Raw genomic sequence first — 25182 nt, 5'->3', positions numbered from 1 at the left:
CCTTGCAGACTCATTATTTAAGATACTAGGGTACGATGACATACCCCTAAAGCCATCAGTAGAAATTGAAAATGACTATATTGAAGTGGAAAGATTGTAATCCTAAGTACACATTAAAGTTAACTGTTGTTTCTTTCTAGCTCTTTATATGCCACAATTAGCCAATGCAGAGGTCCAGTGGGACTGAATGGTGAACAGTCTTTGCAACTTCAATTGTCAGGAAATTATTATATTATAGCATAAGAGAGGCTTTCGTTTTTATAGATGAAGAAGTGGCATGAGAAGTCAAATAACCTGTCAAGATTGACCCACTAAAGATGGTGGAATAGTATGTGGAATCTAGGTTTTCTTCAAGTCCACTGGTTCTCTGCTGTCTCTACTGGATGTTACCACCAGAGTAGCAAGAACATTTTTGACCATATTCAGTCGGGGAGATAAATAGATAAAACTTTAGGGAAGATTTGTTAGATTGGAATATTTATGCAATAGTGCTGTGAGGGGCGCCTGGGTAGCTCAGTGGGTTAAAACCTCTGCCTTCCGCTTAGGTCATGATCTCAGGGTCCTGGGATCGAGCCCCGCATCGGGCTCTCTGCTCAGTGGGGAGCCTGCTTCCCCCCTCTCTCTCTGCCTGCTGCTCTGCCTACTTGTGATCTCTGTCAATAGTGCTGTGAATTTTTTAAAAATTTGGTTCAAACATGGTTACTTATTAACAATGTCTGAAAGTAAATTATTTTGTTGAATTTCTTTCTCTAACACTGTGTCAAGGATATGGCCAGTATTTTGAGGGTTCTTTTCTATTTTATACCTGGTTTCTGGGACACTTTTGCATAATATTTTGGATTAAAAACTTGTTGGAAATGAATCGTATTTTTAAATAACATTTAATAATTTAACCCACTGAGCCACCCAGGCACCCCAATAGGTGACATTCTTAATTAGAAGTTAACTTGATTATTATTATGATTATTATTTTTGCTTGAGAGTGTTGGCAATACTTTCTTGTCTCTGAGAGGAAAATTTTATCTCCATATTATGAGACTCCAAGAAATTTTGTATATGACCTGTGGAAAGTACATTCGTATACCATAAGATTATAATACAAGTTTTTATGCTCACCTAAGATTCTCATGCTTTAGTAAATCAAGTCTGTTTTTGGGGACTGTTTTTCAGAGAACATATTTTCAATATCATAGGAGCATTTGATATTCCACGCTTTGTGTACAGTTCAGAAAGAAAAAAATTTCTTCCGTAAGTATACCATCTATTGATTTTAAGCTAATGTCAGATGTTCAGATGTACATTTTTTTCAGAAGGCATATAGTCCATGATTCATTTTTGGCCCACCTTTGTGTATTGTGATAGCTATAAATAGGCATTTCTTTTTTTCTAGTTTATTAATGACCAACCACCCTGCCCCAAATTTATTTGGAACAGCAAGAGATAAAGCAGAGCTGTTTCGTGAACGATATACCATTTTGCATCAGGTAAGCTGAGAGGGGAAAATGAGACTGTTGAAGCTTAGGTAAGATTCAGTGTTAATTAAAGGATGGAATTTTGTAGTCCAGTGCTTGTCATCCAATAGACTCTTACTGGACTCTCTAGGTTTGAAAACATATGGGGGATACAGAAATAAAAACAATTGTTTTTGTGATGATAAAAATAGCAGCTATCATTTATTATCCACTGTTAATGAGCCGAGCACTGTGTTTAGCAAGTTATGGACATACTTACCTCATATAATCATTGCAATGTCAGTGTATGTATAGATGTTATTATCCTCATTTTCCCATTATTTTTAAAAAATATTATTTATTTGAGAGAGAGCGAGTGAGCACAAGGGCGTGGGGAAGGGTGGGCAGAGGCAGAGGGAGAAGTGGGGCTGATCTGGATCATGACCTGAGCCAAAGGCAGACGCTTAGCCAACGGAGCCACCAAGGTGCCCCACTATTATCCTCATTCTACAGATGAAGAACTGAGACTTAGATAAATTTAGGAATTTGACCGAAGATCACATATAGTAAATATAGACAGGATTCAAATCCCGTGTGTCCGACACAGGAGCCCAACCTTTGCCTACAGCACTATACTTACTAGCTTCTAGCAGCTTCTAGTCTGTGACTTTAAAGACATTTGCATGAACAAAATGTAAAGGAGAATTTTGTATGTGCTGTAAAAGAGATACAAGCAGAATGTATTCTTTGGGAACAGCAGAGAAGCTTTCAGGGAAATGATGGCATTTGACATGGGCCTTGCCTATTTGATCTTGTGGAAAGGGTGAAAAGGTGGTGGTAACAGTGTAAAGAAAGACAGCAGAGGGAAAGAGTGGAGTCTGCCAGAAATGATGAGAAGGTGGTCCGTCTGTGTGTAGAAGAAGGATCATGAAGAAGAGCAGTATGGGATAGATAGGTTTGGAAAGCAAGTGGGAGCCAGATCGTGGGAGCATCTTGGATGCCGCTCTTGGCAACTGGGACTCTGGTTTCTTGGTACAAGGAACCTTGGAATATCAGAGAGAGACCCAGTCACAGTTGGGTTTTGTGAGTACTTCTCTCCCAGAAGATTTTGGGATGAATTAAGAATGTGAGAGAAGACTTTAGGGAGTCCGTTGTATTAGTCTTGCTAGGAATGACAGCTGTGGGGAGAAGAAGTGGCAAGGGTTGTAGACAGGGGACCGCACCGAGCAGTGGAAGCCATTATTCATGGTGACTGAGTGGATGTGGAGAAGAAGGGAGAGAGCGAAGACTCAGATGATTAAGGTAGTGAGTCCAAGAGAGTAGGACAGTGGAATAATATGTTAACAAATAAGAAAAAGGGAATGTTTGGGGAAGATGAGGCAGACGACTCAGGTTCTGTTTCAAACATTTGAGTTAAGGGTACCAGTGGAATATCAGGTGACAAGCACACCTAGAGCTGAAGAAAGAGGTCTGGGCAGAGAGAGAGATTTAGGGGCATCTGCAGAGGAGAGGAGGAGATGGAGTAGAGGAGCAGACCCTCTGAAAAAGAAAGGCAGCCATGGGGAGGCAGTGGCAGAAGGGAAGAGGAGAGAACTGGGGAGCCAGGCCAGGATGGTGTTAGATGGCGGAAGCAGAAGATTTCAGGGAGAGGATGGTCAGTGGGAGGAATCCCTGAAAAAGGACGAAGAGGGTGAGCACTAGGGATGCCTATTCTCTCCTGCTTCCATCACCTCCCACCAGTTTGCCTGACATGAAGCTCTGGTATTGTCATGATTTTGCACAGAAGTCTTTCAAAAGAGAGGCTTACTGCCTATTGAATTAAATACAGATTATACTTAGTGGTTGAGATCCTCCTGCTGCATCTTTTTGCCCAGCTCTCTACTTTTCCTCTAAAAGTTCCTCTGTGCTGGAATAAAGAATGCAATACAGAATTACTGTTCATTTCTTCTTCTTCTGTAACTTTGCTTATACTCTTCACTCTCTGGATTGCTCTTCCCTCTTTTCTGTGCTGCTGAAACCTTCCTAATTCTGGAAGGGCCTTCTTAAATTCCTCCTCTTTTCTGAACCTCTTCGTGATCAATTGGATGCAATCTCTTCCTGCTTTAAACCAGTGACTATGTCAGTATGTCTCCTACAGCATTTACTAGAGTTAGCCCTGCCTTGCGTTTGGGGTGTTTACCCCTTTATCAGACACTCCTTGTTTATTTTCTCTGCCACATTTGGCACAGTGCTTTCCATAGACAAGATGCTCAAGTAGATACTGCATTTCTTTTTCCTTTCTGTACTCTATCTCACGACCCTGAGATCATGACCTGAGCTGAAATCAAGAGTCAGACGCTTAACAGACTGAGCCACCCAGGCGCCCCTTAAAACTTACATTTTAAAGCCTATTATATTATTTTGGGTGTGTAACTTAACCCTTCTGAGCCTCATTTATTCTTATCTGTGAAAAGGGTTGAATTTTAGTCCATTCACATATTTATTGCAATTATCTCTCTGAAAGCAAATCTGATTTTATTATTATCCCACTTCAATATCTTTGTTTTCCAATGTCCATACGAAAACTTCCTGGCTTGGCATAGAAAGTCCATACTGTCAGGGCTCTTTTACTGGTGATTATAGAAATTCAAACCAACTAAAACAGAAAGAGGCATTTATTGGCCTTTGGAGAGGTCTATAGGTCCACCAGTTTTAAGCATGGCTGGGTCCAGGATCTCACACGTCATGAGGGATCTACCTCTTTCCATCACCCAGCATTTTTAAAAATTGATTTTACTTTCAAACAAGTTCTCCCAATGAGATGACAGAGGCCCCTATAGCCTCAGCAGCACTTGGAGAGGGAGCTCCTCTCTTCCAGTATTCTAGCAACAGTCTCTTAGCAGCTCTTAGCTTAAGGCAGTTGGTCAACCCTGAAACATTCACTGGCTAAGGGGTGGAGTACTTTGATTGATTAGGTCTTAGTGGCCAGTTTATAGGAAGAGGAGGGGACACCAGCCCTGCCTAAACCACAGTGGGGTGGGGGGATGGTTCCCCAAACAGAGGCTCCAGCTCATCTCCTATCTTGTCTGACACTGCTTTGTACACCTCATGAGCCAACTCTACTAAACTCTACTAAACTTGGCATCACTTCCAAGTACTCTTTTACTCTTATTTTTACTTTATTTTACTTTATTTGTGACACATCCCTTCCTCCTCCTGGAATGTCTTATCTCAGCCTCTTTTGGTTTCTTACTAGCAAAGTCTTATTTATCATTATGGTCTCATTAAGTGCCCCCTTCTGCCTGGGGTCCTTTATTGTATGGTGGCTCTTGACTTTTCTCTCTCACAAACCCCTGTGCCCTGAGGAAAGCACTTGGTTTGTTGTCTTCATATCCTCAGCCGAGAGTGCACTGCTGCCAGCTGCACAAATAGAGCTTTTTCTTCAAATAAATAAATAAATAAATAAATACTTTTTTAATTTCAAAATTACATTGCTAAGTATTTGTATATTAAAATATGTGGGATTTCAGATTTGTTGAGAATAGGCAGTAGTAACATTAGTTTAAGGACAGTGTTTTGTCAGAGTGTTAATTTAATGAATTTTAAAATTTTGTTTTGATGAATTTTAGTTTAAAATGTCTGATTCAGTAATTCATGTGAATCTTTCTTTTTTTTATAGAGGACCCACAGACATGAATTATTTACTCCTCCAGTGATAGGTTCTTACCCTGATGAAACTGGAAGCAAATTCCAGGTTAGAACATTACCCTACTGTTGTTTAGGGGGTATAACTATACACTTAAATATTTATTGCTTAATTCTAATTTATTAAAACTTAAATGAAAATGAATCACTGGTAACTGTTTAACCAACTAACTGACCTGTGCACGCTCACTGTTAATAAAGTCCATGTCCTGGGTCCTGGGTCCTACAAATCTCTAACAGAAGCTACCACTTCCTTCTTTGGGACAGGCCCTGAGACGATGGTAGCCCCCAGACAGTCTCTGGCCACTAACACAGATCCCTAGTCCTCTTGGTCTGTTTGCTGGATATGACATTGGCTTTCTGAACAACTATCAACATTAACCTTTCTCCCCTCACTCAGACTCCAAAATCTTGGTCTTTGTTCCAGCCCATCCCTCTAGTGACCACGACACACTTAGCTAAAACGTGCTCTATCCCTTAAAGTGAAAAGTTTACTTAAGGCAGTAAGGAAATAACTTAATTACCAGATAAATGAGATAGCACAGACAGGCCGCAGGGGTGATGGGGCCTGAGGAAGAGGTGAGAGGGAGAATGTTTTCTGTCACATGCACTCCTCCCACTTTTATACTCCTATACCCTTTGTTCCCTTTCATTCCAGCAACATACATAGTCACTGTCAGGGTTGTGGGGTCCAGCCCCCTGTTGGGCTCTGGGCTTAGCTCAGCATGGAGTCTGCTTGGGACTCTCTCCCTCTCCTTCTACCCCTCCCTCCCTCACTCTCTCTCTCCCTCCCGCTCTCTCAAATAAATAAATAAATCTTAAAAAAAAAAAAAAAGAAAAGAAAGAAAGGCATCAGGAAGGTTCCCCCCGCCCAACTTACCCTGCTTAAGGAGGGAGAGGGCATGGAGGGGAGGGGCAGAGGGAGGTGGAGAGAGAGAGAGAATTTTTTTTTTTAATTTTTAAATTTTTTTATAAATATATAATGTATTTTTAGCCCCAGGGGTACAGGTCTCTGAATCTCCAGGTTTACATACTTCACAGCACTCACCATAGCACATACCCTCCCCAATGTCCATAACCCCACCACCCTTTCCCGACCCCCTTTCCCCCAGCAACCCTCAGTTTGTTCTGCGAGATTAAGAGTGAGAGAGAGAATCTTAAAGCGTCCACGCCCAGCACAGATCTCAAAACTCAGAGATCATGACCTGAGCCAAAATCAAGAATCAGATGCTTAATCAACTGAGACACCCGAGTGCCTCGGAAAGGATTTTTAAAAATAGTATCCTAATTGTTACTGCCTTTAACCTAATGTTGAAAATATAATGGTCAGATTGAGAATGTAAATAATAGTGACAACCTTTCAAAATACTAATGTAACTTTTTAATAGCCTTCTAATTTGCAAGAGGTACTAGTTAAATGAATAAAATTTATATTCTTTTCTACATTTTAAAAGTAAATGCACCTTATCATTATTCAGAATATAGTAGTTTCTCTCTATCCATGGGGAAAATGTTCTAAGACTCCCAGTGGATGCCTCAAACCACAGATAGTAAGTACCACAACCTGTATATACCATGTTTTTTTCCTACACATACATCTGTGATAAAGTTTAACTCATAAATTAGGCATAGGAAGAGATTCACAACAATAATTAACAAAACAGAACAATTAAAACAATATACTGTAATAATTATGTGAATGTGGTCTCTGTCAAAATATCTTATTGTACTGTACTCACCCTTCTTGTGATGATGTGAGATGATAAAATGCCTACATGTTGAGATAAAGTGAGGCGAATGATGTAAACATTATGATGTAACTTTAGAGGACTACTCACCTTCTGACGATTCATCAGCAGGAGGACCATCTGCTCCTGGGCCACAGTTGACAGAGGGTAACTGAAATCACAAAAAGTGAAACTGTGGATAAGGGAGAATCTGCTGTAATATGGCATGAGACTTGAGTCATTGTTAAGTGCCTGAGTTGGTATTTTAGCTTTTTATAGGATAAATTCTATTTTCTGAGTTTTATTTGATTTTCTACTGTTAAGTAGGTATAAATACTAAAATTTGCATTCAAAACTTTCTTATTTATAAAAAGATTGGTTTCTTCAAAAAACTTAAGAATTTATTTTGTCTTATTTTAAGCTTAAAACAGTAGAAACCCTCTTGGGCAGTACGACCAAAATCGGAGATGTGATTGTTCTTGGAATGATAACCCAGTTAAAAGAGGTGAGTTAAACTTAGTAAGGATCCGACTATTGTTTTCAGCCTCGGGACCGATGAAGTGCCAGTTACTATAGTGTTCCTGCAGCGGTACAGGGCCACACTCCTCGTGGAAGGCTCCTTCCTCTGTTAGCAAGTAGCCTTTGCCTCCGCGTTCAGCTTCCTGAGGAGACATCAGGAAGGAGTGTCTCATATAGGCCACCTGTTAGCGTGGTTCAAAAGTAGTCCCCAGTGACCTCTGGTTGAGCGAATAAGCAGGGCTGCAGACCACATCCTGGTCCCTCAGGGAGAGACACTGTTAACTCTCTCAGGAGGAGGTACCTGGTGAGGCCCGCTGGGCAGCCTGCCAGTGCTCCTGTTGCCCTCTCTGAATTTGCAGTGGTTTCCACATACCTGGGAGAGGCTCAGTCAGGTGATAAATCTGAGGCGACCAGACTAGCAAATGGAAATGCCTAGACCAGGAATTGCTCGTTTTTAAAAATCCACTGTACTCTACTATGTTCTGTTGTCAATGTTGTATTTTAATTATTTTGACCTAGTATTCATTTTTACGTAAATGTGGACATACTTCTTTTAACATTTTTAGGGAAAATTTTTTCTCGAAGATCCTACAGGAACAATACAACTGGATCTTAGTAAAGCTATATCCTTCATTATTTATTTGACTTAAGGTTTTCTTTATTGAGATTGAGGATAATTTTTAAAAATTTTTTAAAGATTTTTATTTATTTATTTGAGAGAAAGAGAGAGAGAGAGAGAGAGATCATGGGCAAGGAGGAAGGGCAGAGGGAGAGGGAGAAGCACACTCCTCCCTGAGCAGGAAGCCCAGTGTGGAACTCAATCCCAGGACCCTGGGATCATGACCTGAGCCGAAAGCAGATGCTTAACCAACTGAGCCATCCAGGTGCCCCTTCATTTTTATTTTTTTAAATCTTTGTTACATGAGTTGGGGATATTGATTATATATCATTCTCAAGTTAACCTATTTGGGTTCCCACTGTAACTTACATATGGCGATGATGTAGCAATCAAGACCTAATCCTAGCCAGAGACTCCAAACAAATCACCAAGGAAGTTTAGAATGTGCTAAGAATGATCCATACTGTCACTATTACCTAACTACGTGTTAGAATCAGACATGGGGCATTTAAACCTAAAATTTTTTAAGCTGTCATCTATTCACAGCTTCAAGTATGAGGACTTTGAATTTATTGTTTAGATAGGCCTTTTGGCCCAGAATGTGTATTGACTTTATCATCACCTCAAGCACAGAAATATTTTCCTCAACTGTTGTGTACCAGTTCCACAGTGGCTTGTACACTGAGTCATGCTTTGTCTTAGCAGAAGGTAAGTCAGTATGCTTTTTTCCTGTCCTCCTCATGCTACCATAAAAGCATTTCTACATTGGTTAAAATATATTAACATGGTATAATTTGGGAGAACATTGCTTATGAGTGCATACTTTTGACAACATTAAATAACTCTCAGAGTGGTAAATGGGCCTGGGGTTTATTTTTGGGGTGATAAAAATATTCCAAAATCAGTGGTGATGGTTGTACAACTTGTGAATATACTAAAAAACCATTGAATTATATACTTTAAAGGGTAAAGTGTAATGACATGTGAATTACATCTTAATAAAGTTGAAAAAAAAAACCCCAGATTTTATATAGGGCCATCAAATGAAGCATTTCCTAATCCTTATACCTTATCTCTCTATACTCTAACATCTATTGTGAAGTTAAGAAGTGGGAAGTTTTACATCTGAATCTATTTCTGTTTCATAACTTTTTAAATATAGAACTAGACTCTCTTGGGCTCTGAAGCTGTCATGTAGCTTGATGGGACTGGCAAATTCTATAGTTAGTTGACAGAGGGTGGGACAAAAGTTTAGCATTTTCTTTGTGTTCCACAGTTTTTTCCTCTCAAACAAGAAGAATTGGACAAATAAAAGTGATTTATTACTTATCTTTTTTCAGGTTGGTTTGAAGATCAGGTGTTTCATGTCAATGCCTTCGGATTTCCACCCACGGAACCTTCTAGTACTACCAGGTATAAGATATTTGACCGCAGTTCTATGGGAATTTTGGAATTGTGACAGTAGTGAATGTCAGATAGGATATCATATCTCAGTTATTACAAGGGCTCAGGCTTTGTGTCAGATGTAAAGAGTAATAGACAGTGAGAGTTAGCAGACTGGGCTGTGTATGTAACTGAAAACTGGCACGTTGATTCCTGATGACTTGCAGTCTCATTTCCATGCCTTGGCTTTTTATGGGAAAGATTTCTAGTCTTCCTGTCTCTCTTATCTATAGGGTTGACTAGAAGTTCAACTGAAATAAGAGATAGGAAAACAGAGGAAGATAATTTTCATGTTACTATAAAGCCTTGTTTTGTTTGCTTCAGGGAGGCTCCCTACATGCTAATTATTTATTTTAAAATATTTGCTTTAGTCAGTTTTAAAAGACTCAGATACAACCTGTTAAGTATTTATTTACTGTTTTTGTATTTCTTATTTTAGGACATTTAAATAAACTTGTTTGCTTTTCAAGTGTTACAAATAGTGTATTTTCATGGTATTATGTACACTGAGGGGGGAAATAACCTCATTAGAAATAGAAAGAAGCTAAAATTGTAAAATTATTAGAGAAACATCTCCAAAAAGGGGCACCTGGCTGCCTTGGTCAGTGGAGCATGTGACTCTTGATCTGTAGAGATTACTTAAACATAAAATCTTAAAAAAAAAAAAAAAAAGAAAGAAAGAAAAGAAAAACATCTCCCAACAGAAAACAGGCTAGAGGCTAATATTGTATTGTAATTACCTAGGGCATACTATGGAAATGTGAATTTATTTGGAGGGCCTTCTAATACATCTGTGAAGACTTCTGCAAAACTAAAACAACTAGAAGAAGAGAATAAAGATGCCATGTTTGTGTTTATATCTGATGTTTGGTTAGACCAAGGAGAAGTGTTGGGCAAACTTCACACCATGTTTTCTGGTGAGTGCCATTCTTTTCTACTCTTTTGAACTCGGTACAAGGGGTCGTGTCCTAACACTAAATTGTTAAAAAAATGCATCTTTTTGAGTAGTCTATTTTCTTGTAAATGTTGATTCAGCAGTGAGCTATTTTAAATGAGACCACCTTAAAGACTTAAGTTTTTACATTTGAAAAATTACCCTGTGTGTGTGTAATCATGAGAAATAAGAATTAGTCCTAAGTATAGTATAAGAATGGGTAAGAGTTTGGGCTTTGGAGTCTGACAGAAGTGGATTTAAATTGCAGCCTGAAACCTTGGGCAGGTTACTTAATCTCTCTCTTAGCTTATGGGGAGGTTGTGAAAATCAAGCCATTGCAGGGCCTGGCATATAGTAAGTCCTCAATAAATGGGCAGCATTGCTACTATTATTTAAAAATAATAGTTGTTGGGGTGCCTGGGTGGCTCGGTGGGTTAAAGCCTCTGCCTTTGGCTCAGGTCATGATCCCAGGGTCTTGGGATGGAGCTTGCATTGGGCTCTCTGCTCAGCAGGGAGCCTGCTTCCTCCTCTCTCTCTGCCTGCCTCTCTGCCTGTTTGAGATCTCTGTCAGTCAAATAAATAAATAAAATCTTTAAAAAAATAATAGTTATTAAAATGTTATTATTAAACTTGTAAGTTTTTATTTTTCCAATTTATTTATTTTTTTAATATTTTTTATTTATTTGACATGTAAGTTTTTATTTTTAAAAATTCATGGTTAAGGGTGCCTGGGTTGGCTCAGTGGCTTAAAGCCTCTGCCTTCAGCTCAGGTCATGATCCCAGGGTCCTGGGATCCAGCCCCCCCATGGGGCTCTCTGCCCAGTAGGGGCCTGCTTCCTCCTCTCTCTCTGCCTGCCTCTCTGCCTACTTGTGATCTCTGTCAAATAAATAAATAAAAATCTTAAAAAAAAAATAAAAAGCAAAACAAAATAAAAAAAAACCCTCATAGTTAAAGGGTTTTTAGTCTGATTTCTAGACTCAGAAACTGATACTCATTTTATTCTCTTATTTTTAGGTTATTCACCAGCACCTCCAACCTGCTTTATACTGTGTGGTAATTTTTCCTCTGCACCGTATGGAAAAAATCAAGTTCAAGCTTTGAAAGGTATTGAAGGTCTACTGAATAAGTGTTTCTACATTTATATAAACTAAACCGATGAGAAGTAATCTATAATATTTTAATTTCATTCAAAAGATGTAAGATTGTATCTAATCAAATATAATTTGATATTTGTGTGCATTCAAATTAAATTTTATATCCCTTTAAAATTTTAGATTCTTTAAAAACTTTGGCAGACATAATATGTGAATATCCAAATATCCACCAAAGGTAATGATTTCTACTGCTATTTTTTTAAAGTTTTTTTTTTTTAACAAAAAATGAATTCTAAGTTTGATATCCATGATTATTAAATGAATGGAAGAAAAAATTGAGAAAATTAGTATGCTATGAGAGAATATTATCCTTACATTGTGATAATATATGTTACACTATACTAGAGATTTATAGTGAAAAATATTAAAAGGAAGAGTGATACTTTCAACTATATTTTGAATTTTTGGTGACATTAAGTATCTAGAGCTACACTCTTCAATATGATAGTCACTTGCCACATGTGTCTTTTTAAATTTAAAGCTATATTATTTATAGTTAAATATAATTTAAAATTCACTCACACTAGCCATAATTCAAGCACTCAGTAATTGGACAGTGTAGATACAGGCATTTCCATCACTACCAAAAGGTCTATTGGACACTGTTAGTCTGGAGACTTTTAGTAATTCATTTATTAAAATGCATGAAATTTAAAAAATATTAAAAATTCCTTATTGAATTAAAGGCAATAACTTGTTTTTAGACTGTTGGATAGTGTTACAGGAATTGTTTTTTTTTTTTAATGAATATGTTGAATTTTGCTATAGTAGTCGTTTTGTATTTGTACCTGGTCCAGAGGATCCGGGATTTGGTTCCATCTTACCAAGGTAAGTTTTGTTTAGGTTTTTCTAACAATAAAAAAAATTATATAATTCAAAGATATATTCTTACCACCTAAATTGTTTATAGGCCACCACTTGCTGAAAGCATCACTAATGAATTCAGACAAAGAGTACCGTTTTCAGTTTTTACTACTAATCCTTGCAGGTAAATATTACCATTTTGTGTTACACTTTTTTCCTTTCATTTCAAAATTAAGTTGATTCTTTTTTTTTTTTTTTTAAAGATTTTATTTATTTATTTGACAGATAGAGATCACAAGTAGGCAGAGAGGCAGGCAGAGAGAGAGGAGGAAGCAGGCTCCCTGTGGAGCAGGAACCTGATGTGGGGCTCGATCCCAGGACCCTGGGATCATGACCTGAGCCGAAGGCAGAGGCTTTAACCCACTGAGCCACCCAGGCGCCCTAAAATTAAGTTGATTCTTAAACTGTGTCTCTAAACTTTGATTGCTGTGAATAAAGAGAAAATTTCTCTTCATTTTAGGTTTCTCAAAACTTTTTTTTTTAAAGGTTTTATTTATTGGGGCACCTGGGTGGCTCAGTCATTAAGCGTCTGCCTTCAGTTCAGGTCATGATCCTAGGGTCCTGGGATTGAGCCCCGCATCAGGCTCCCTGCTCAGCAAGGAGCCTGCTTCGCCCCTTCCCACTCTCTGCTTGTGTTCCCTCTCTCGCTGAATCTCTCTCTGTCAAATAAATAAAATCTTAAAAAAATTTTTTGAAAAAAAGATTTTATTTAATGTCAGAGAGGGGGGGGGCACAAGCAGGGGGAGCAGCAGGCAGAGGGAGAAGCAGGCTCCCCGCTGAGCAGCAAGGAGCCCGATGTGGGACTTGATCCCAGGATGCTGGGATCATGACCTGAGCCTAAGGCAGAGGCTTAACTGACTGAGCGACCCAGGCATCCAGGTTTCTCAGAACTTTAAAAATATTTTAACATGATTTAATTCACTAATAATGAATGTTGAAGCTGAAAAGCAGATGGAGATTTAAAAGTTGATATACTCATCTCACATCCTTTAAGAAAAGTTACAGTGGAAAAGTGAAAAGATGATGCATTTACTGCATGTGTCGCTCACTGTAATCATAGGCTGTTACCCTAGTCCTTGGTTCTCCTCTCTTTTCTGCCTACATTCGCTCCTTTGGTGACCTATCCACTCCCACCTGTGTATTGCTATGTCAACTCCCAACCTGTTCTGTACCCTTATCAGAGTTTGTGGCACCTTTATCCTTCCAGTCACTCAGGCCAAGAACTTTTGGGTTTCTCTCACATGTAGTTTTTCAGGAAGTCCTTGAAAATTTTGAAGGAAGACTTCAAAGTATATGCAGGACCTGGCTGCTTCTCCCCACCTCCTCCTCTGTGACCCTCTACCATCTTCTCTAGCCTGGATTACTGTGGTAGCCTCCTAGTTGCTCTGGAGCTTTCCCCCCCTGCCCTCCTTCTCTAGTCTATTCTTAACAAGGTGTCAGAGTGATCCTTTGACACACAGGCACATCACATTGTCCTTACTGATCCTGAAAGTTAGGACCCCCCTCCTGCCATTCAGTGACAGCCCACATCCTCGCAGTAGTAGTCAGGGCCCTGCATGATCTAGCCTCCTGTTCCCGCTCCGATTTCCTCTCTTCCTCATTTATTCCAGGCACTACAGCCTCCTTTCTGTTCCTCAGACATGCCAGACCTGCTCCATCTCGGGGCCTCTGCTATACCTGCTCCCCCGGCCTGCACGGTGTTCTTCCTCTGCGTATCTGCTTGATTGACTCTTGCCTCCTTCAAGTCTGTGCTCAGATCAGACTCTGTTACCAGCTTACCAGTTTTGATCATCCCGTTTCATAGTTCAGCCCTGTGGTCCTTCTGTCCTCACAAATGGTCCCTAATAGCCTATTTTTCTTTTTCCCATACACTTAATTATTTCCCAATATCCTTATATAATTATCATGTTTATTGTTTATTTTCTCAGACTGCCCTGCCCCCATTAGAGTATAAACTGCATGAGGACTGGGATCTTTTTGTTTTGTTCCTTCATCCCTAGAATGGTGCCAGACACATACAAAGAGCTCAACAGATTACTGTTGAATGAGTGGATTAATAGATTTTAGCTGCATTTCTGCTATGGTAAACAATGGGAAGGGAGAATGGCTTTGTATTATGAAATATTTTGCCTTTTAAACTATCTCATATTTTCTCCTGAGGAAGTCAAATTCAACTCTCGTTTTCATTTCAGAATTCAGTATTGTACACAAGAAATTATTGTCTTTCGTGAAGACTTAGTGAATAAAATGTGCAGAAACTGTGTCCGTTTCCCGAGCAGCAATTTGGATATTCCTAATCATGTAAGTTGAGTCTTCTTTATTAAACTATCTTAAGAGTTGCATTATATAAAATTTTGTTAAGTCACTTAATAATTTGCCCTTTTATGTTTATTTATGGTTCAAAGTAATCCAAACATACTTTGGTCAGTAAGTTAATTTTTGTTACTAAGTCAGTGTTTCTCAACTTTCTTACTGAAGTCTGCCTAATGGGCAGAGGGAAACCTAGAATGAACAGGAAATTTCTTTGATGCTTCCTATTTTGCTTTTAAAACTCATAAATCTTACGTTGTCCTTCAGAATATATGTATATTTGTTTTAAAAAGATGTTTATATTCTTCACATTCATTATATGATACGTCCACATTAGGAGGATGTGTAGTGTTTATCTTGTAGCTTCAGGGTTCCCTGACATAAACTTGTCAGTCCCTGGTTTCATGTACCCCCCTGTACCACTTTGGGAAATGTAAAAGTAGATCATACAGAGCATTTTTAGTATTTATTTTATAATATTAATGTTTATGTAGGCTGTTTATCTATTCTTGGCATTACTCAAGCTGTGGAATTATTTTTAGATGAACATAATTATAATTAGTAGCTGAGTTTATTATACAGCTATAAGTACGGTTGCTCCAATATGACTGTTTGGGGGTGTAGCTTTTTTTTTTTTTTTTAAAGATTTTATTTATTTATTTGTCAGAGAGAGAGAGAGAGAGAGAGAGAGAGCGAGCACAAGGAGGCAGAGTGGCAGGCAGAGACAGAGAGAGAAGCAGGCTCCCCACCGAGAAAGGAGCCCGATGTGGGACTCGCTCCCAGGATCCCGGGATCATGACCCGAGCCAAAGGCAGCGGCTTAACCAACTGAGCCACCCAGGTGTCCCGGGGGGGGAGTAGCTTTTATGACATATGGTATTAAATGAAAACTTACAGATTTTTCCTAAAATACAGGATAGTTAATTCCATTTCATTTTTTTCCCAAGATTTTATTTATTTGAGAGAGAGTGAGCAAGAGTGGTGGGGAGGGGCAGAGGGAGAGAGAGAAGCATACTCTGCACCGAGCAGGGAGCCTGACCTGGCACTCCATCCCAGGACCCTGAGATCATGACCTGAGCTGAAGATAGACACTTAATGGACTGAGTCACCTGAGCACCCCTTGTTTCATTTCATATCAGTATTTCCTAAAGCTCTGTGATTCAAAGTCTCCCTAACTGTTTCTCAAATTTTCTAAGTCCTTTTGGTAAATGATATTTAATTTAAAATGATTTGTTAGCAATTTTAATTTTTACAAATGAACTGACATTTGTTTTATACCATTCTTTTTTAGTTTGTAAAGACTATCTTATCCCAAGGTCACCTGACTCCTCTACCTCTTTATGTCTGCCCGGTGTACTGGGCGTATGACTATGCTTTGAGAGTGTACCCTGTGCCTGATCTTCTTGTCATCGCGGACAAATACGATCCTTTTACTCTCACCAATACAGAATGCCTCTGCATAAACCCTGTAAGAACACAGTTAATGTTATATAGTCATAGTTTGTCAAGAGTGTTATTTCTTTAAACTTAAAACTTAAACTTAAAAAATATGTATTTAGTGAGATTATTGTTGTATAAAAATGTACTATTAGTGAAACATTGAGTTAATTTGGTATACACAGAAAGTTCTTCAACATTCAGGAAAGCATATGATGGTAAAGTAATGCGACTTAAAAAACAAAGTACACCAAAGCATATAAATCCAAATGCATATTTTCCCCTTCATAGTTAACTGCCTTGAGATTCCTTTCCGGGAATTGCTTTCAGAGCCTCTGTCTCATTCTCTTTAAATATATTAATGTCCTTTGTGAATGATTTTGATTTTTGGAAATTTGTGCAAGTCCCAGAAATGCGTAAGCCTGATGAATGTGGAAATTCTTACTGGGATATAATTTCTATAGAAGTATGATTGCCTTTTCAAGTTTTGGGAATAAGTACTGCATAAACATTGTTGATGTGAAACAAAATATCTTCACCAGTGATTTTTAATCTGTATGTTTCCTTGATTCTTGTGAATTTTAGACTGTAATACTTTTTTTTTTTTTTCATCTAGGTCATTTCTAGAAACATCATGACTTACTGTTGGTTACCGCTTTCCTCAAACACTCATTTATTTTGTCCAACTCCCTCTAAGGCAGGGTTTCTCAACCATGGAACTATTGACATTTTGAACCAAATAATTTTTTTACTGTGGGCCACCGTCCCTTGCATCATAGGGCACTGTGCAGCATCTAGCCTCTCATTCCCTACATGCCAGTGGCAGCCCCCAGTTGTAACAAACAAAAATGTCTTAGGATATTTGCCAAATGTCCCCTAGGGATGACATAATCTGTGGCTGAGAACTGCTCTAAGGATGAGCACGGTCAATGGATTTGGTTTCATGGTTTAAAACTTGTGGCCTGATTTTTTTAGAATCTTTATTCACTTTCCAATATTCTTTCACAATAAGGCTATTTATTTAAATTTAACTCTTTGGCTGTTCTCATAGTTAATGCTTTATTTGATAACAATATTTATTGATAACAATATTTATTTTTCCACTTCGTCTTCCTGTCAGCCAGTAAACAACCATCTCTTACACCAACATTATATCCTTTTTTGCTTTATACCTTTTGAGCAAACCCAAAACTTTTCACATTGCTTCATCCCTTCTTCTTCTTTTTTTTTAAAGATTTATTTATTTTAGAGGGAGAGTAAGAGAGCACGAGTAGGGGGAGGGACAGAGGGAGAGAATCTTCAAGCAGCTCCCCACCGAGCGTGGAGCCCAATCCCTGGCCCAATCCCACCACCCAGGAGATCACTACCCGAGCCAAAATTGAGTCAGATGCCCAACTAACAGCTGCCCAGGCACCCCGCTTCAACCCTTTTTGATACTTTCTCACCCTAACAAATGCCTGCAATGGGCTAGACATTGAGTTAGTGCCAGGGACACAGAGCCTGAAATGAACAGACCACCTCTGCCCTAGAGTTTAGTAGACACACAGTTGTGTTACCGCTCAGTTGCTTTGTGGGCACATCAGGGGGCCATCAGTGCTGATTTTCACTGCAGAGAAGGGCAGGAAAGCTTTCCTGAATGTGCTGTTCAAGTGTCTTATATGCATATATAGCATCACATGGTACTGTCTCTTACATTGAGTATTTCTTACTCCTAAGCATTTCCAGTTACATCTGTTAGTATAAGACTCTCTAGCCAACCGGAAAGACTTGCTTCAAGTGGAAACATTTTATCTTCTCTCTATAAAGATCAGGAAAAACAAAACACCTCTCATTACTTTTTAGTTACATCTTACAACTTTATTTTTAAGTCATGACCAAGGAATTTGATCTTAAATATAGGAATTCTTTTATAAAAGTTCAGTATTCACTTACAGGCATTTTTTTTTCTCCAAAGGGCTCTTTTCCAAGAAGTGGATTTTCATTCAAAGTATTTTATCCATCCAACAAGATAGTAGAAGATAGGTAAGTGTACCCCCAGAAACAGCAAGGAGGAGTTGTCTTTTGGCTTTGTATTGCTGAAAATCAGATGTCCTGTAGGTGTGTTGAGGTTTTAAAAAATGTCTGTAGTGTTCCTTTGGAAATGTTTCAGGCTGAACTTCTGGTCATACTGTGGGACATAGAATTGTATGTACTTGATAAAAGAGATTAAGAAGTGTTTTCTGAGGGCTGTCTCAGGCCAGCCATGGAGATGGGCTACTTCTCTCACAGGCTGACTTCTGATGATGTTTGTGTTCTGAGAGGTCAGCCCCACCCTCCACATGGTTGATTCTCAAAACCTAGGCAGTCGGCCTTAAACTGGCATTAAAGAAGTGTGTGGGGAGGGCATGGGGTGTTAGTGATGGTGAGAGGTTGGGGTTGGGGCATTGTCTTGGGGATAAAGAATAATCCATGTTGGGGGCTGGGTAGTGGTTTTCAAAGGGTGATCTCTAGACCACCCTCATCAGAATCCTCTGCGAACCTTGTTAAAAATGTTAAGTTTCTCACTTCACCCTGACAGGGGAGATAAATGCTCATGAAAGTGGTTTTCCCAAGGCGAGGCTTATCTGTTGCACTCCCTACGTGCTGACCTCTGCAATTTCCCCAAATGTGGGAAATCTAGCTGTGTAATTTGTGGTAGTGGGGGGCTGTGTTTGTGCTCTCTCCTGGGCAGGATTGCGGGGGGGAAATCCCACTCCAAACTTATCAAATGATTCTCTAGTTGTAGGGCCCAGGAATAAGCATTATTGACACCATCTCTCTTGGATACAGACAGCCTAACACGTGATTTCTCAGTTAATCATATTTTGAAAAAGCAGCTCCCCCCTTCAGATAAGAACAAGTGACCAAATAACTGCCTCCCAGGTTCTTAGCAGAGAATGTAATCTTGAACACACAGCTCAGTTGTCTTTATTTTTTGGTAATTAATGTATTTATTTAAATGAAATGAATATAAGTACATGATAAAAATTTCAAACAATGCTCAAGGTATAAAATTGAAGAGGAAAAAATACATCTGCTTCCTAACCCTGAAACCATGATTAAGTTTTCTATATATATATATTTTAAAGATTTTATTTATTTATTTGTCAGAGAGAGTGAGCACAGGCAGACAGAGAGGCAGGCAGAGGCAGAGGGAGAAGCAGGCTCCCTGCAGAGCAAGGAGCCCGATGCGGGACCCGATCCCAGGACCCCGGGATCATGACCCGAGCCAAAGGCAGCGGCTTAACCAACTGAGCCACCCAGGTGTCCCAAGTTTTCTATATTTTTTAAAGATTTATTTATTTGAGAGAGGGTATGCACGCACATAAGTGTGGTGGGGAGGGGCAGAGGGAGGGAGAGAGAGAATCCTCAAGCAGACTCCTGGCTGAGCACAGAGCTTGACTTGGTGCTCGATCCCAGGACCCTGAGATCATGACCTGAGCCGAAATCAAGAGCCAGAAACTTAACCAAATGGGTCACCCAGGTTGCCCCTTTTATATATTTCTTAAAAAAAAATTATGCATTGTTCTTACCACTCAGTACTCATGGAAGATTTAAGTCCATTCACAAGTTTTCCTCTTGGATTTACTCATTTGACATATATATGATTCTTACTGTATTCCACACACTGCTTGGTTTTTGGAATGAATATAACCAGACAGATACTCTCACTAAGGTCACAGATCTTCTAGTCTCTTCTATAAGCCCCAAACTATATATGTTTGACTTTACCTAGACCAAGTTGAATCCTAAAACACCAAAACTGATTTGGAATGCCCTTAGGTAAGAGCAAGCACTTGCCTCTAGTGTCTCAGCTGCCTTTCCTCACCTGGATGCCCCTGAGGGCGTTTGATTTTGTGATCCAGGATTACTAAGGGCTGTCTGCCTGGAGCACATTTTGTCCTCCTTTAGAATGACTTTTACTGAACTGCAATTTGATGTGAAACTTACTGTGCACGGAAAACCAATATGGGAACTTTCAGCAGGTCTCAGGCCAAGGGGATTCTGTGTCATTCCGAAGCAACTGTTTATCTAAGGGAGACTGGGAATCTTCTAATGAGCTCCCTTTGCTTTAGCTGCTAGGAAGCACAACCTAATGTGTAGCCCAATTCTCTAGCTGCAGAGGAATTACTACCATAAATGTTGGGCATGGCCCTGACTTCATCTTTTTTTTCTGAACTGTATTTTCCCACTACTTGAATTTCTTCATTTACTTTTATCTTTTTATTCATTTGTCTCTGCAAACCATTTTATATTCTTTTTTTTAAAATGAGCTGGGATAGAAATAAGTAAACCACAATAGGAAATTAATTGATTTATTAATTATGGTAGCACAGGACACTTCAGTTACAATTCTGGTAGTGTTCCCTGGGTGCCATGCAGAACTGTTAGGTTTTCTAAGCACTTTTTACAGAACTCTGTGATAGTTCCATACATTATGGTATTAGAAGTCATATATATACTTATCTTCCTTAAAAGCTTCTAATATAGCCCTTGACTTGAGTTGATGCTCACCATTCATGGGGTTGAAATAGTTGGTTCCTTTATCATATAGCTACTGAAAAGCCTTGACATGATTTCCAGACTATAATTTAGTAGTGATAATTGAAGGAATCTTTTTAGTGCTTGATCAAACAGGTTGATGATGTACATTTATTTTTGAGGGAACAGAAACCAATTCAAGATATAGTGGAATCATTTGGTCTTCCTGCTACCTAATTCCCCCAAAGAAGAAATCTTTTGGTAAATTACTTGTGAAATCATATTGTAACATTAATCACAGAAATGTAGTTGAAGTCAGTAAGGTTAACCCTGTTTCAGCAGGGACTCTCATACAATTGTTTATTTTAAAACATAGTATTGGTGATGTAGTGGAGAAATACCCATTTTCACACATAGCTGGGTGGAATAGAAAGTGGTAAAAACCCTTATGGAGGGCAATTTGGCAGGATTTCTTAAGACCCAGACTGTATATACCAGCATTTACATTTCTAGGAATTTATCCTACAGATATACTTGGGCTTATACATCAAAGTAAGTACAGGTGTTTTTATTGTAGTTTTTGTAATAACAAAACAAATGTCTTAAATGGGTACCCATATGGGGGTGCCTGGGTGGTGTGGTCAGCTGAGCATCTGACTCTTGGTTTTGGCTTAGGTTATGATCTCAGGGTCATGAGATCGAGCTTCCTGTTGGATCAGTGCAGAGTCAGCTTGGAACTCTCTTTCCTTCCCCTACTGCCCCCTACCCATACTCTCTCTAAAATAAATAAATAAATATTTTAAAAAAATGGGTACCCATTTAAGTGTGTGTACTTTTTTTTTTTTTAAAATGTGTGGGGGCACCTGGGTGGCTCAGTGGGTTAAGCCTCTGCCTTCGGCTCAGGTCATGATCCCAGGGTCCTGGGATCTAGGCCCTCATCGGGCTCTCTGCTCAGCGGGGAGCCTCCTTCCCCCCCCACTCCCTCTCTCTGCCTGCTTCTCTGCCTACTTGGGATCTCTGTCAAATAAATAAATAAATCTTTAAAAAAAAAATGTGTGTACTTCTTAGAACTTTTCTTTTTTTTTTTTTTTTAGAACTTTTCAAATGTATTTAAATTTCAAAACCTTAAAGGAAGGGATTAGTTTTAAAAATTATAAGTAAATATATTACCAACTGAAAAAAGGTGTAAAATAGTGTGCATCGTATTCTAAAACTTGTATTATCTTTTTAAAGCATGTACTCCCCCATAGATGCTTATATATGATTAGACTGTCTTTTTAAGGACAAATAATTGGTTCAAGAACAGAAATAGAGTGTGAGACTAACTTATTTTTCACTCTGTCCCCTTCTGAATTTGGAACAATATGCATGTAATGACCTATTTTTAAAATTAAGTACTTAGAAATGTACAATAACTTAGGTTTCCAACATGTTTAATTTTATGAATTTCTATTTTCAGCAAACTTCAAGGTTTTTGAGATTCTTAAAGAGCATCTGAAGAAAGAAAATTCCATCAGTTCTGCTTAATTTTATATTTATGTGATTTTGATAAGTTCCAATAAAATTATAATAAACTCTAGAATGTTCTTAAATTTGTGTTTTATGAAATTTTGGTATTAAATTACAACAAACATGGTACACTTGACAAAGTTTTACAGCAAAAATATTTTCTGTATAGTCTTAATATGAAAATATGCATGAAGATATAACCTGATTTATGCTTAAAAACTGGTTTCATTATTCTAGACTAATCATATGCTAATATTCATTTTAAAGAAAATACAAATATTTAAAATTTTCTGATTCCTTATTTTGTCTAACTTGAGTCCTAATGTTAGATTTAGCAATCTTCCAACTAAATTTCAAGTCACAGAATTTATTCTAATGCTAGTGAAAACCTGTATTACTAAGATAATCATTTCATAATTGTATTTTGGCACTGGAGATTTTTTTTTAAGATTTTATTTATTTGACAGGGTGAGACAGCAACAGAGGGAACACAAGCAGGGAGGTGGGAGAAGGAGAAGCAGGCTCCCCACTAAGCAGGGAGCCCGATGTTGGGCTCAATCCAGGACCCTGGGATCATGACCCAAGCTGAAGACAGACGCTTAACCAACTGAGCCACCCAGGTGCCCGTGCACTGGAGATTTAAAAACACACGGTCACCGTAGGCTTTACATTTAGAAGACACATTATTTTGAAACAGCAGGTTTTGCTATTTGGATGTGATCACTTAATACCATCCCCTTACTTTTAGTTTACAGCATTGCAATAATAGCCTGGAAATGAATGTGAATGACAGACAGGAAGTCAGGGGTACAAAGAATATTTCAAATGTAGGAGTTATCTTTTTTTTTTTTTTTAAAGATTTTATTTGTTTGTTTGACAGACAGAAATCACAAGTAGGTAGAGAGGCAGGCCGAAAGAGAGGGGGAAGCAAGCTCCTTACTGAGCAGAGAGCCCAATGTGGGGCTCGATCCCAGGGCTCTGGGATCATGACCTGAGCTGAAGGCAGAAGCTTTAACCACTGAGCCACCCAGGCACCTCAAGAAGGAGTAATCTTAATATTACAAAAAGCCTGGAATGGAAGACATTTCTTTGAAAGAAAATTAGCTTTTGAGGGAAGAGAGACTGATAAAAAATAAAAACAACACACTGAAGGGAAAATTTCTCAATGAGACTTAATCTGAATGTAGTGATAAGTGAATTAAGGGTTAAGTGGCAATTTGAGAAGTGGTTTCAAGATGGAAAATTTCGGGAGAATGTTAGTAGAAGCCTGATGTTAGAAGAGCAAGATTTAGCTTTAATTTCAAGAAGAGCTTAGAGAAAGTTAGAGATGAAATTAAGGCATAAGTTCAAAAGCTATATTGCTTGGAAAATTTATAATTTGGGCCTTGAAAGTGGTAGTGAAATAAACACTGCAAGGCTGTTGGTTCAGTTATGAGAAACAGAGCTAAATATGAAAGATGGCAGGTAGGAAGTTATAAATGGAAACTCATAAAGTGTTCCCGCATTCATTTCATTGTTTCTATAAGATGTGCTTTTTGAGATTTTTTTTTACATTTAGTGCCTAGAAAGACAGGGTGACTTAGCAAGGTGAAGTGAAATGAAGCAAGGCAGGTAACTATGAGCAGGTAAGTTGCCAGAACCAGACAATAAGTGTTAGAATAAGACCGGAACTAAAACCAGGTGGGAATCCGCATCGTCCGGAAATGCAAAGCAGAAATGCAAAGCAGAAGTCTGAAAGATGGGGCAGCAGAGGAGCAGCACTGAAAGGGTATCCTGGGCTTCTCTTTGGGGGGTGGGAAGCAGAGAGGTGGTGTGCTCCCTGACTTTGCTGCTTCATCAGCTGGTTGACCTCACTGCCAGAAATCTGGGTCTGAGGCACCGCGCCTTAGAACAGGGGCTAGGTAGATCACACCAGAAGACAGGCGTGGGAAAGATTTCTCTGCTGTGAGAAAAATAACACTTGGTCTTGCGGGGGAAACCACAGGAAGCGCGACTGGAACACGCAGGTGCACCTAACAGCTGCACCTGGCGCTGTCTGCTCCAGCCAGCCGTAGCTATGTGGGAAGCCGAGCCCAGCTGGCCATTCTAGAGAAATCTGAATTTTCAGGTAAAGCATCCTGACTTTTCCATCACCGGTGGTTTAAATCAGTCTGCATTAAGGAAGACATGATTACACACTGGATTGTGCCCATGAATTGCTTTCTCTGCCTTATAAGCGTAGGAACTTAATCTGGTGTTCTGTCAAATATACCTATTAAGTAAGATGACTTGGGTCCCAATCAGTTACCAAAATCTATTGTGAAATTTACTATGTCCTCTTATAGTGGTGGGACTACTCAGAGCAGGCAGGGTAAAATTAAAACACAGTGTTTCGGTCTTGACCTTGTGCATATTCCTGTGTTTTCTGTGCAGGGGAGGCCCCCACCCACCAGATTCAACCAGCAGCACAGGCTATACAGGAGAGATGCGTGTTCTGCCGGGGAGGCCGAAGTGTAATGATCCGGGGTGTGAGTGTGGAGATCGCTGGGGATGAAGGCATGATGGCCTTGGAGACAGAAGTAAGGAATTTGGACGTAGGGCTACTGAAAAGCATTCAGCAGATCTGGCTTTCAAGATCACTGAGGTTACTGTGTGGAGAAGAGACTGTAATAAGGGAAGAGCTGAAGAGACCAGTCAGGAAAGTACTGCAGAAGTCTGCAATGGAGATGATGCAGGGGCTCAGACCAGAAATGGAAAGAAGGGGATGTATTCGGGGTGTGTAAGAAGAGACCGCAGGCCTGGGTAACTGAATAGCGATGCAGGATGGGGGTAAGGGGAATCAAGGATTACACTTAGGTTTCAGGTTTAAGCACCTGGGTGGATGGTACTGTTCACTGAGACTGGGGACATAACAGGTTTGAGAGGGAAAAGAAATCAAGATTTCTGTTTGGAGGGGTGCCTGGCTAGCATTCGGTCAGCGGAATGTGTGAATCTTGATCTTGGGGTTGTGAGTTTGAGCCCCATGTTGGGGCTTACTTAAAAATAAAATCTT

The 25182-nt window shown here is 39.2% G+C and overlaps 1 protein-coding gene across 1 annotated transcript in view; it reads left to right on the top strand.

Moving 5' to 3' along the window:
• POLE2 (DNA polymerase epsilon 2, accessory subunit) overlaps positions 1-25182 on the top strand; it is a gene marked incomplete at its 5' end in the record, with an annotated part of 32049 nt that extends 6867 nt beyond the window's left edge. Inside the window, 16 exons of the mRNA XM_080808567.1 lie at positions 1171-1248; positions 1391-1484; positions 5110-5184; positions 7284-7367; positions 7948-7996; positions 8634-8708; positions 9341-9413; positions 10188-10360; positions 11393-11482; positions 11653-11707; positions 12301-12360; positions 12443-12520; positions 14589-14697; positions 15997-16173; positions 18097-18164; positions 24564-25182. Coding sequence (XP_080664693.1) covers positions 1171-1248; positions 1391-1484; positions 5110-5184; positions 7284-7367; positions 7948-7996; positions 8634-8708; positions 9341-9413; positions 10188-10360; positions 11393-11482; positions 11653-11707; positions 12301-12360; positions 12443-12520; positions 14589-14697; positions 15997-16173; positions 18097-18164; positions 24564-24684 — 1459 coding nt within the window. The 3' untranslated portion in view covers positions 24685-25182. The remainder of the gene's footprint in view (positions 1-1170; positions 1249-1390; positions 1485-5109; positions 5185-7283; positions 7368-7947; positions 7997-8633; positions 8709-9340; positions 9414-10187; positions 10361-11392; positions 11483-11652; positions 11708-12300; positions 12361-12442; positions 12521-14588; positions 14698-15996; positions 16174-18096; positions 18165-24563) is intronic.

Source organism: Martes martes, assembly GCF_963455335.1.
Source record: "Martes martes genome assembly, chromosome: 7".
NCBI classification, from domain to species: domain Eukaryota; kingdom Metazoa; phylum Chordata; class Mammalia; order Carnivora; family Mustelidae; genus Martes; species Martes martes.
The sequence above is the reverse complement of the archived record's forward strand: the minus strand, read 5'-3'. Positions and strand labels throughout refer to the sequence as shown.